Source organism: Mesoplodon bidens, assembly GCF_964165515.1.
Source record: "Mesoplodon bidens genome assembly, chromosome: 5".
Classification (NCBI taxonomy): domain Eukaryota; kingdom Metazoa; phylum Chordata; class Mammalia; order Artiodactyla; family Ziphiidae; genus Mesoplodon; species Mesoplodon bidens.
Genome location: NC_138161.1, coordinates 58422203 through 58434854, shown reverse-complemented (window position 1 = coordinate 58434854; position 12652 = coordinate 58422203). Strand labels below are relative to the sequence as shown.

Genomic DNA, 12652 nt, shown 5'->3' with positions numbered 1-12652 from the left:
TTCAAAAACCAAGGGAAAAAACACAAGTTAAGTAAATTAATGGTTAGGATAATACTTTTTTGCAGGAGTTCCCAAGTAGCATTGAGCCATTAAAACAGTTTTATTCCCCAAAGTTTAGTATTAAATCTGAGTTAATATTTCAGGCTTTAACATGGTTTATGAGGTGCTTTAGAAGTATTCTGGTGGTAATGTCAAAAAGCTGAGGTTCATTTCCAGTTATTAGGAGTGTATGGTGATTAAATCTTTGGAAATGATAAGATATTATAGCTTGGCACCTTGTTACACCATCTTACTCAAAATTAATGATGGATTGGCTATAAAATTTCCAAGTTGTTTAAAATAAACTTTCTAGGTATTACACAGGCAGAAGGATGTGGTGACACTATTACAGATTCTGCTGTCTTCTTTGTTCCCCCAAACTCATGGAATAACCCTCAGCTAGCTTGGGAAACTGACTTTGCAAACAATTCATTTCACTATCACAGCAACTCAACAACAATTCCTGAGTAGCCTTTGTATGGAGCAGTTTATTAGACACCAAGAAAGGTTACAAAGGCAGTAGTAAGTCATGGTTTCTATTTCTAAAGAGTTTATAATTAAGAAAATAGAAAAACAGGAAGCTCAGAAATACACATCTATTAAGAACAAATAGTGAGTATATAATTTTTATAATGAATCAGTTCTTATAACTCATTTATGGATTTAAAAGGAAGAAAAAAGATGAGATGTTTATAACATAGATAGGATTTAAAAGGAAGAAAGAGGTGAGATGTTTACAACATAGACAGAACCAAGTGGAATTTTACTATAAAAAGTCTTACGAAAAGGTGTGAATTAAATATTCTCTCTGGATTGCTCAGAACATCTTAAAAGGCCAACATTTAGTTCTTTTACTTTAATCATCTACTGCCTTTTTTTTGGTAATGAGTATTGGTGACTAGGATGAAGCCAGCTCTTTTCTATCATTTAATCTACATAAAATAATTCAATCTGTATTAGAAATAGTTCTGAGGGAAATACTGCATTACTTAATTTTTTTTTTCTTTCTTAAGATAGACCTAACTTTCCCACTTAGACAGTTCAGCTACAAATCAGAAACAAAAAGAATCAGGGTCAGAGGATTTCAACTCTTTTCTGAAAAATCACATAATGAATGTACTGACGCTGGCAAAACCATTTAAAAATACTAAAATGCAATTAAACTCAGAATCTTTATTGCCTAGAAATCATCTCTCCAGGTTCCCCAGATCTGTGCTGGTTTACATGTATACAATAAATCTGAAATAAAGTTTCTTAGAGCATTTCTATAATTTACAGCAAGTCAAAATAAGTGAATCTGAATCTTCTTAATTATTATAACAAAACTGTTAGGTCCCATTTGATTCTACTAAAAACAAGAGTTATTCTCTGTGCTAACTACTGTTTTTGATACAGAGATGAATAGAACATATAAAGACATAATGGCTACTTCAGTACCATGGGCCACAAAATACTATTACAGAGGCCAAATCTTCCTAATTTCTATATTTCTCAGGTGAGATTAGAATTACTTACACTATTTATGTCTCCTGAGGATACTAGATACTGAAGGAACGTTAGTGATGAAGAAAATCTACTGTCTTTGAAATAATTCATTAAATTTCCTAATTGCTGATGCTTATACAGGAAAAATTAAAATGATATATCATAAAAATATATTAACCAAATTAATAGAAATTAATAAAAATAGGTATTACCACAACATACCCACATTCCAGAAAGAAAGCATGGCACTACATTGCCATCATATAAATCAGACTTCCTCAGAATTAAGAACTGCTCTTCAAAAATCAGTTTAGAGAATGACGACCAAGAGAATGGGAGAAAATGTTTCCAAACCATATTATCTAACAAAGGACATGTATCAAAATGTCTTATTCTGCTCAGGTTGCTATAACAAATTAACATGGATTAGGTGAAGCCATTCTTTTTTTTCTTTTTTCGTTTTTTTTTAAAAATCTGTCTTAATTTCTTTTTCTTTTTTTAATTGGAGTATAATTGCTTTACAGTGTTGTGTTAGTTTCTGCTGTACAATGAAATGAATCAGCTATATGTATACCTGTATGCCCTCCCTCTTGGACCTCCCTCCCAACCCCCCTCTCATCCCACCCATTCTAGGTCGTCACAGAGCACGGAGCTGAGCTTCCTATGCTTTATAGCATGTTCCCTATCTATTTTATGCATGGTAGAATCTATTATACAGAGTGAAGTAAGCCAGAAGGAGAAAAACAAATATCATATATTAACACATATAAGTGAAGCCTTTTTTTTTTTGCAGTACGTGGGGCCTCTCACTGTTGTGGCCTCTCCCGTAGAGGAGCACAGGCTCCAGATGCACAGGCCCAGCGGCCATGGCTCACGGGCCTAGCCGCTCCGCGGCATGTGGGATCTTCCCGGACCGGGGCATGAACCTGTGTCCCCTGCATCGGCAGGTGGACTCTCAACCACTGTGCCACCAGGGAAGCCCGGTGAAGCCATTCTTTAAGCAAAGAATAAACACTTATTTCTCACAGTTCTATGGAAGTCCAAACCTCCTATGTGTCTAAGATTTTGGTTCTTGGTGAGGGCCCTCTTCCTAGCTTGCAGTCAAGCTATTTTCTTGTTATAATCTCACATGGCAGAGAAAAGAAAGAGAAATAAGCTCTCCCCTGTCTCTTTTTACTGAGGGCACTAATCCCATTATGAGAGCTCCACCCTGGTGACCTAATCACTCCCAAAGGTCCCATTGTCAAATACCATCACATTGGTGATGAGGGTTTCAATGTATAAATGAGGTGGAGGGGCACAAACATGCATTCCATAACACAAAACATATAAAGAACTCTCAAAATCCAATAATTTTTTTAAAAATCCAATAAAAATGAGCAAATATTTGAACAGAGACTTCATTAAAGAAGACAAATCAGCAAATGAAAAAAACGTTACATGTATTAGTAATTAGGGAAAAAACTAAAATAATAATGAACTAACCACACACCTGTTAGTACCTAAAATTTTTAAAGTTTGATAATAATAAATGGTAGCAAGGGTATGGAGCAACTCATACATTGCTGGTGGGAACACAATGGTAAAACCACTTAGGATGACAGTTTGGCATTTTCTTAAAAAGTTACGTTTACCATATGACCCAGTCATTCCACATGTACATGTTTACCCAAGACAAATGAAAGTATATGTTCACACAAAGACATACAAAAATGTTCATAGCAGCATTACTTGTAATAGCCCAAAACTGGAAATAATGCAAACATCCATCAATAGGTAAATGTATAAACAAAATGTAGTATATCTACAAGGTACACCTATCTAAAAGGAATAAAGGAGAGACCACAACAACATGAAGAAATCTCAAAATCATTATGTGGAGTGAAAGAAGCAAGACCAAAAAAGAGAATCTACTGTATGATTGTTACATAAAATTCAAGAACATTTAAACTAATGTATATAGATAGAAAGCAGATTAGTAGTTGGTTCCCTGGGGATGTAGAAAGGGAGCAGGGAAATGACAAGAGAGGAAGATTACAAAGGGGTACCAAGAAACTTTTGAAAATGATGAATATGCACATTATCTTGATTGTGGTGATGTTTCTAGGGTATGTATATATGTATGTTTTTGTGTACCTGCTGTATGCCAATTATACTTGAATAAAATTCTTTCCAAAAAAAGGGGGAAAAAACGTCATCGTAGGCATTTATCTATTTGTCACTAAAATGTAAGCTCCATAAAGACAAGAATTTTTAACTGTTTTATTGACTATGTATTCCCAATACTGACATATTAGTACCTAAGAAATATGTTTGATAAATGGATGACAGAGAAAAAACAAAATGGAACTATGAATGAAAAGATGCAAACTCCATTTTAATTTCATTTCAAGCACTACTAAGCTTATAATTAAAGTGTCAATAATTTCCAGAAGCAATATATGCCGAGTTTACATGAGCCAAAGTAGTAACAGTTTTATCCTTCTACTGAAATAATTTCACTGCTTGGTCTCTTTAGTAACTTTCTAAGAATTACATAGCTTCTTTTTAACTAACAATAATGATAATAACAACAAACACATAGTATTCACTATGTGCCAGGCACTGTTCTAAGGATGTAGCATATGGTAATTTATTAATCTTTATGAAACCATATCAAGTAGGTTTATCTTTTCTCATTTATAAGATTGATTAGTAGAGCTCTGACTTAGTAAAAATACCAATCCTTTATACTTCAGAGGTTGCACTGATATTTTATTTGAATATATTATTTAGATATTATTCGTTTATAAATCAATATTTCATCCAAGCTTTGTTGTTCACAAAACTTATTCCCTCCTCAGACCAGAACAAGGCCCTACAATTCTTTTACTACTTATCTCAATAATTACCACTACCTATTAACTGGAGGCAAAATGCAGATGAAAACTTTTTGCTACTCTAGGGCAAAACCATCCTAGAAATACTCAGGACTCATTTACTTAAATATTCCACTCAGTCATTTAGTTTCCTTGAATTTGGAAGAAAACTGTTAATTCTTTTATCATCTTCCTCTCTCCTTTCTCCCTGACCCCAAAGCCCGTAACTACTGATATCTGGTATCTGAAAACACGTTAAAATATTCAGATCCAGGGAGAAAACCAGACCATTAATAATGAGCATAAACAGCTTATCTAAAAATACTATTGGAAACTGGCAGTGATATGTTGGAAAGATGAGTTCTGAGGAGAAATAATGAGAATCTATAAAACTATAAAGAGTAGTAGGGTGAACAGGTTCAAGAAAGCCATAAATGAAATATGGTATGATTAGTAACTGAAATTAAGATACCTGGAGGACATATCTCTAACTCCAGAACTTGATAACAAGTAGAACCATCATGTTTCTAAAGCCACACAATTTGATAATATTAGGGCTCTAGTCATAACATAGTTTCTTAATTTTTCAATCTTCTTATTTTATCACATAAATCTATGGGAATATGAGTCATCTTGCTTAACACTGTATACCACAAATTTAGATACCAATGAACAATGTACATATTATTCATGCTGGAATCAAAACAAAAAATCTTCATATCTATTTACAAAATTTTTAAATAGCACACAAAAGAATGGCAGCTTACAGGAAAAAAAATGATCGTTTAAAACTTGAAAAGATGCTGAAACTTGCTAATAATGAGATTGCAAAATTGCAATTATATATTTACTATTTTTCACCTATCAGATTACCAATAATCAAGTGGAATACATACACTGTTGGTGAGAATGTGGAGAAACAGGCACTTTCAAACATTACTCACACGAGTGCAAAACAGTACAATATTTACAGAGGACAATTTGACAGTACTTATAAAAAACATAAACACATTTACTATTTGATGTAGCAAGAGCAAGTCTAAAAATGTAGCCTGCAGATTATACTTGCATAGATACAAAATAGCATATATACAAAGCTATTCACTGCAGCATTATTGGTTTATTAAAATATTTTGACATTATAAACTATGTAATATACACACATTAGAATCTTAGTAGACATAAGAAAGAATGAGAATGATTTTTACCCCACAAAGAAAGAGCTCCAGGGCTTCCCTGGTGGCGCAGTGGTTGAGAGTCCGCCTGCCGATGCCGGGGACGCAGGTTCGTGCCCTGGTCCGGGAAGATCCCACATGCCGCGGAGCGGCTGGGCCCGTAAGCCATGGCCGCTGAGCCTGCGCATCCGGAGCCTGTGCTCCGCAACGGGAGAGGTCACAGCAGTGAGAGGCCCGCGTACCGCAAAAAAAAAAAAAAAAAAAAAAAAAAAGAAAGAGCTCCAGTATATCTTAAGAGGAAATGGCAAGATATGTAACAGTGTATATATGTTACCTTTTATCCAAGAAAAGATAAAATGTGTGTGTGTTTCCTTGTCTATGTTTTATATAAACCATATGAAGACAAACAAGAAATTGATAAAAATGGTTTTCTGTAGGAGGTGGTGGGGGTAGGGTAAGTAGGAATGGAAAATGGTACTAAGACTTCAGAAAATACCCTTTTATACTGTTTTGCATGTATTACCCACTCAAAAAAAAATGTACAAACACTCTTCCTCCACAACACTGCGATGAACATTTACAAAAATGTACTAGGGCTTCCCTGGTGGCGCAGTGGTTGAGAGTCCGCCTGCCGATGCAGGGGACACGGGTTCGTGCCCCGGTCTGGGAAGATCCCACATGCCGCGGAGCGGTTGGGCCCGTGAGCCATGGCCGTTGGGCCTGCGCGTCCGGAGCCTGTGCTCCGCAACGGGAGAGGCCACAACAGTGAGAGGCCCGCATACAGCAAAAAAAAAAAAAAAAAAAAAAATGTACTAAAGACTATGATATATGAGAGTGAATTACTGGGGAAAAAAATCGTAATTTTTCCAGATAGTAAATACTGTTGAAATACTAGCGGATGCAAACTATTATATATAGAATGGATAAACAACCAAGTCCTACTGTATAGCGCAGGGAACTGTATTCAATATCCTGTAATAAACCATAATGGAAAAGAATATGTAAAAGTATATATATACATACACACACACATATGTATGTGTATATATATATATATATATATATATATATATACACACACACGTACGTATAACTGAATCACTTTGCTGTACACCAGAAACTGAATCACTTTTTTGTACACCAGAAACTAACACAACACTGGAAATCAACTATACTTCAATAAAAAGTAAATTTAAAAAACAGTGTTGTCTTGCTTTAAGAAGAGAAACACAGAACAACATAACAGAACTAAGAGTTCAGAAATATACCTAATATATATGGGAACTTATTTTAGGATAAAAGTGTCCTCAAATCATAGAAAAGAACAGACAATTCAATAACTTTTGGACAATTGGTTATACCATTGGGGAAAAAATGTAGGTCACTACCTTATATCATAAGCAAACATAAGTTTTATATTATTTAAAATAAAATAAAACATCCCATAAAACTGTGAAGAGTTTTGTATGATTTTTTAACATTTCAGATCAGGGAGAGAGGGGGAAATGGTCTTTTTAGATAATATATAACTTCCAGAAACGATAAGGAAAAAGATAAAGAGATTTTAACTACATAAAAACTTAAACGTTCTGTATAAGACACTATAAAGTTAAAAAATAAGAGACGAATATAAGACAAAAGATTACTGTCCATATCAAAGAGCTGCTAAAAAATTAACAAGGAAAGTTCAAAAGTAACTGAAAATTTGAAAAAAGATGCAAATAGGTGGTTTACAGAACTACAAATAGGCAATCAATTATGAAACTTCTTCCAGGAATCTATGAAGCTTTTAAATGAACTATTTTTCCAGTTTTATCAAACTGGCAACAACAACAACAAAAGTTCTACTAAACAGTATTAGAGAGGGAAATGGGTTTTAATATACTGTTTATGGGAATATAAATTAATACAGCTAGGCTGGCCAGCAATGTGACACTTATTTAAATGTAAAAAATATTCACAGTAATTCTATTTCTTTGCATATATTTTATAAATACATGTGTACAATAAAGTATATAAAAGTACACTCAATGCAGCAATTACTGTAATAGAAAAAAAAAAAAGGAAAAAACCTAGGAATATCATTAGGTAATTTGTGGTATATCAACACAATGGAATACTATTACAGCCATTAAGAATTAGACAGAGAAATAGCAATAGTTCTCAAACCTGAATGTGCATTAAAATTCACCTGGTGAGCTAGGTAAAATGCCCATTGTCTCCAACCCCTGGGATACTGATTCAGTGAAACTGAATGTGTGTTCAAGAATCTTCATTTTTAATAAGCCAGAGGATTTTGATAAAGATGGCAACATTAGTCACTCTGAAAAATATTAGTAATAGAGTGGAAAAAGCAATTTCTATGACCACATTTATGTTTTTAAAGAAACTACTTGTAGATGTAAATATGGACGATGTATACTTCAAAGTAAACTTGTGGATAAAGTCTGGGAGGATATTTAAATTCCTAACAATGGTGACCTCTAGGAAAAGAAATAATATATTGGGAGATACGGGGATGAAACAGAACTTTAACCATTAACTCTAAATTTCTGCAGTATTTGAATTTTTTTGTACCAAAAATATACCTACTTATTATCTATAATGTTAAGAATGTCCTGAGTTAGTATTTGTTTCCTAAATGAAGACTCACTTTTCTAGGATTATCAACTAATAACATGACAAGCTGGTGGTATTAATTATTCTTTGCCTTCAGGCAAGACATTCTTCTTTTTATTTCCCTCATACTTATGTGTGCCTCCATGCATCTTCTCTGCAGTATGATAATAGTTCCATTCCCACTCAAGGAAATCACCCCCTCACAATACCAGGCCTCATCCTCCTAACTTATATTTAGAGGGAAAATTCTCAAGTATGAGTTTTGGCACTATTATCACAAAAGTAATGGTTAAGCAGGGGAGACAAAAGTTAAGTACTAAGGAACTCTTTCTTTCTGTGGTTTCCCAAGGGTAGAACACTGATGGGTAGAACAAGTGGGACTCCCTTCCTTAAAGCCATGGTAATATTTGGGAGCATGGCCTGGCTGTGAGGGCTAGGGACTAATGACTTCAATTAGGAATTACCTCATGAGTTTAAAGTTGACCAGTTATCTACTGAAGCAGAACACTATGAAGGCATTTACTATTACAGCAGGCTATCATTGCATGAAACTAATTAGATAGTAATTACACACTTACAGATTTCTTGGTAACCAGGAAACAGTTCTATGTATTTTGCATTTTGATATCACAACATTAACTAAAATGCAGACAGCCATATAATTAACATATGACATTATAACACATGAATTACAACAAATTATCTTACTGATGCATAATGATTTTAGCCTAAATTATTCTCAAAATCTTTATAGAATTAAGAATTATTTCACCTCCAACTCAAGTTTTGACTCTCCTAAGCAAAATGACAGCAACCAGCTGACCCTTAGCAATATTTTATAGACTCAGTTTTATAGCTAGAAGAGGGAAACAATCAATCATGTTTTTCACCTGCTGAATTTAACAGATGAGGAAAAAGTCACAATAGTACTAAATGTAAATGGTCTCTGAATCCCAAAGTCCAATGTTTGTTATCCACTGCAGATGCTATCCCACCAATTTCCTTTCTAAAATTTCCATTACTCTTTCACATAACTGTTCATTTCCACCTAGATTTATGCTTGTGATTATGCAATTTACTCTAATCAACAACTGAGAAATTTTATCACATGTATCCATTCCAAAATTGATCCATCCAGGAAGACTTCTCTGACTCCAAGGATAAAAACTGCAGTTTGTACCACTGTCAAGTCATCCAAGAAAAATCTTCCTTTTGTGTTTATTTAGCAGTGCTTACATATATAGAAATTATATTTTCTTAACTAAAACCCAGGACACATGATCTGAGCCAAATAATTTTTTTCAATTCATAAGCTTTTATAAATATTTAATTTGAAAATATTAAATAACGAGTAAATAAACTGATTTTAAGGACAAGAATAAAATTATATGCAATTAGGGTTGTACTAAAAAACTACTAACAACATTCTTAAAAAATTCCCACACCTGAATCTAGAAATCCTCCAGTTAGTGACTAGCTTTGTGGAGGGAGAAAGACAGTTATCCATCTGCAGCAGTTAACAACATCTTTAGCTAAATATTTTGTTGACATTTCACACTACTTGTCAAGTCACTTTATTTGCCAAAAAAGATGTGAGGCTATATTCTTTATGTGAAAACAAGAGTTCTGTAAAGATGGCGCATCTTCATCCCTAAGACACCAAACTTGTGCAAGGTGACAAAGGTGGTGCCCATTGTCAGTGAGTGCACATGCCATGGAATGCTCCTCCCTGCCCCATGCTCAGGCAGGAGACTGATTATATGGTCAACCTAGGAACAGAAGCTGAGAACATCTTAACAGAAATATTCCTTTGCCTTACTCAAGCTGAAGATATAGGACATAATTTAGGAGAAAAATATTATAGTGTCACAGGTAATAAAACCCCAGTACAGGGTTAGAGCCCCAGGAGGCTGCATGGGTGATAGAGGAAAAAAGCAAAAACAAAACAAAGTTAAGAATAAAAGCATTATGGCTTAAACTTTCCCAAGTAGAGCATATTAATCTAGATATAGAATCTAAGACAGAAGCACTGAATCAATACTTTCACACAAATTAGTGTAAACTGACTCCAAAAGAAATTTAAATTATCATAAGTGTAAAATGGGGCCCAATATTCATGCCCAGAATTTTAAATTGGAATATAAACCTTTTGTTGCTAAATAAAGGAATGCTAAAACTTAGATGCATATACTGAAAACTTTGCATATACTCAAAAATAAACAAGAATACATATGCCAAGGAGAAAAACCTCTCCATCATACATTAGACCCTACCATTCAATTTTTCTACCTTTTATTTTATATAAAAATGCATATTTTACAATGGATCATTACGTCAATAAAACTCTATTAACAATAAGTCTTCAGCCATAAGTTTTTAGTAAAAATTTGTACTCCTAATACAGTGTTGATTTTTCTTACCTATACTGGCCATAACTTCTTTTCTTACCAATCTGTAGACTAAATTTGATCCCCTGAATGTTTCAGAGAAATGATTATATATTATTACGTAATATTTAATGTATAATGACTAGATAATATTTTGAAACAAATAATATACATTGCTTAATATTTTTTATTTCATTTTATTTTACGTGTACTCGGGAACACTTACCTGATATAGAAGGTCTTTCTGAGGCAAAGGGGGGGACTGTCCTTCATACATAGGAGGTGGTTTATGTGTGGGTGGAAGGTCGATCCTGCAAAAAAACAAAAAACAAGGGTGGGTGGGCGAAACATTCAAGATTCGCTTAAGTTTTGAGAATATTTTCCTCATACTAATATTTGTATTAGCATACATGTTTAATTCAGTTCTTACATTTCCATTAATCAATCATAATTGGAAGAAAAAAGTGAACTGGTTTTAAAGGTTCTAATGTTTAGGACTAATCTGAAATAAACAATTCTTTGAAAAATCTAAAAAAGAAGCAAATAGAAGTATTTTTTGAACATTATTATTAAGCAAGTAATCTAGTATATGACTAATTAAGTACTGCACATTTTTACATATGACTATGCCTACCAACATTTTAAATATAGTCAAACATGTGAAATGGAAAACACTTTCCTCCGAAGTGTCATAAAAGTGATTTAAAAGACTATATCTTAAAATGATAATGAAAAAAATGTTTATACTATATTTTGGAAATACTCCCATAATTAGTTTTCAAAAGCCATGGTCATTCTTAGAATATTCATCATGTAAATTAAGATTTTCAATCTACAAACCATTACAAATCTTGGCACCTGAAATAAATAAAGAGACCATTACATCCTTGGGGAATGTATTTATCTTTGCCAAAATGACCTAATCTACTAAAAAAAAAGTATTTTCATATATTTTTAAATTGTTGCATTACAACAAAAATAGAATTAAATATATCTTGTAGCTCTCTGCATTTTAGAAAATAATTTTTCATATATTCTCCTAATTTTGAAGATCACAGATAACTAATTTTCAGTAATTGAGATTAGTAAATCAAATAAAAATTTTACCTATATTAAAAGATAAAGAGGATGAAAGCTATAGAGGCCAAAGAAATTACAAATTCTCACTTCTCCATGTGGGCATGAAATAGTATTTTAAATGAACATAATTCAAATAATAAATAAAATGATTACATGGATGTAATTAGTGGCCTACTAGTAAATTATGTTTTTGAAATTATAGAAAAGTTTGAGATAATCTGGCAACTAAGATGAAGTTAACCACAAGCTAGATACTCTTGAAATATTAGAGGAATCGGTCTTACAGGTATTAGACTGAAAGGGTATATTTTATAATCCTTTTATTTAAAGTAATTATTTCCTTTAATGTAACAAAAATCACAGCAAATGTATAGCTCCAAGATGCCATAAATTATTTAGGTGAGAAAACCAAGGTTCATGGAGGTGACGTGACTTGTTCATGATCATACCGCTAATTTGATCGTAATAGAGCTAAGACGCAGGTGTCCTTAATCCAAAAAGATCAGTGCTCTAACTATGCCAGATTGGAGAGGCAGAGACATAACACAAAGCATTTATGAAGACAGAAGAAATACATTCCTTCAGAGCCAGCCTCATGTCCTCATATAAAAACATTAATAACCACACAAGAAATAATGTCATTTGTATAGAACTTCACAGTTCATAAACATCTTATTCTACTCTTATCACAGCCATGTGAGGTAAGCAGGAAAAGTATTATTCACATTTCACAGATGAAGCAACAAAAGCTGCTGATGGAATTAAGTGACCTGGGACTTCGGTCTTTTGATTATACAACAGAGTGCAATTTCTGTTTTGTAATTCTATCTCATGATTAGGTCCAAAACATTGCTTTCTCTTTAAATAAAAGCACATTTTGTAATTCACCAAAACTTAAATTTCTTTAAGATAAAAGCTTTAAAACTCAATGTATTTAATAACTTTTGGCAGTTTAAAGTTAGTTATATCTATACATAAAAAAGGTATAAACAATTTAAAGAAGTAATTT

General features: G+C 33.2%; 1 protein-coding gene across 1 annotated transcript in view; it reads right to left on the bottom strand.

Annotated features, from left to right (window-relative positions):
- Window positions 1-12652, bottom strand: part of NECTIN3 (nectin cell adhesion molecule 3) — a 141378-nt gene that overhangs the window by 41767 nt on the left and 86959 nt on the right. The window contains exon 7 of the mRNA XM_081234063.1: window positions 10790-10874. Coding sequence (XP_081090189.1) covers window positions 10790-10874 — 85 coding nt within the window. The remainder of the gene's footprint in view (window positions 1-10789; window positions 10875-12652) is intronic.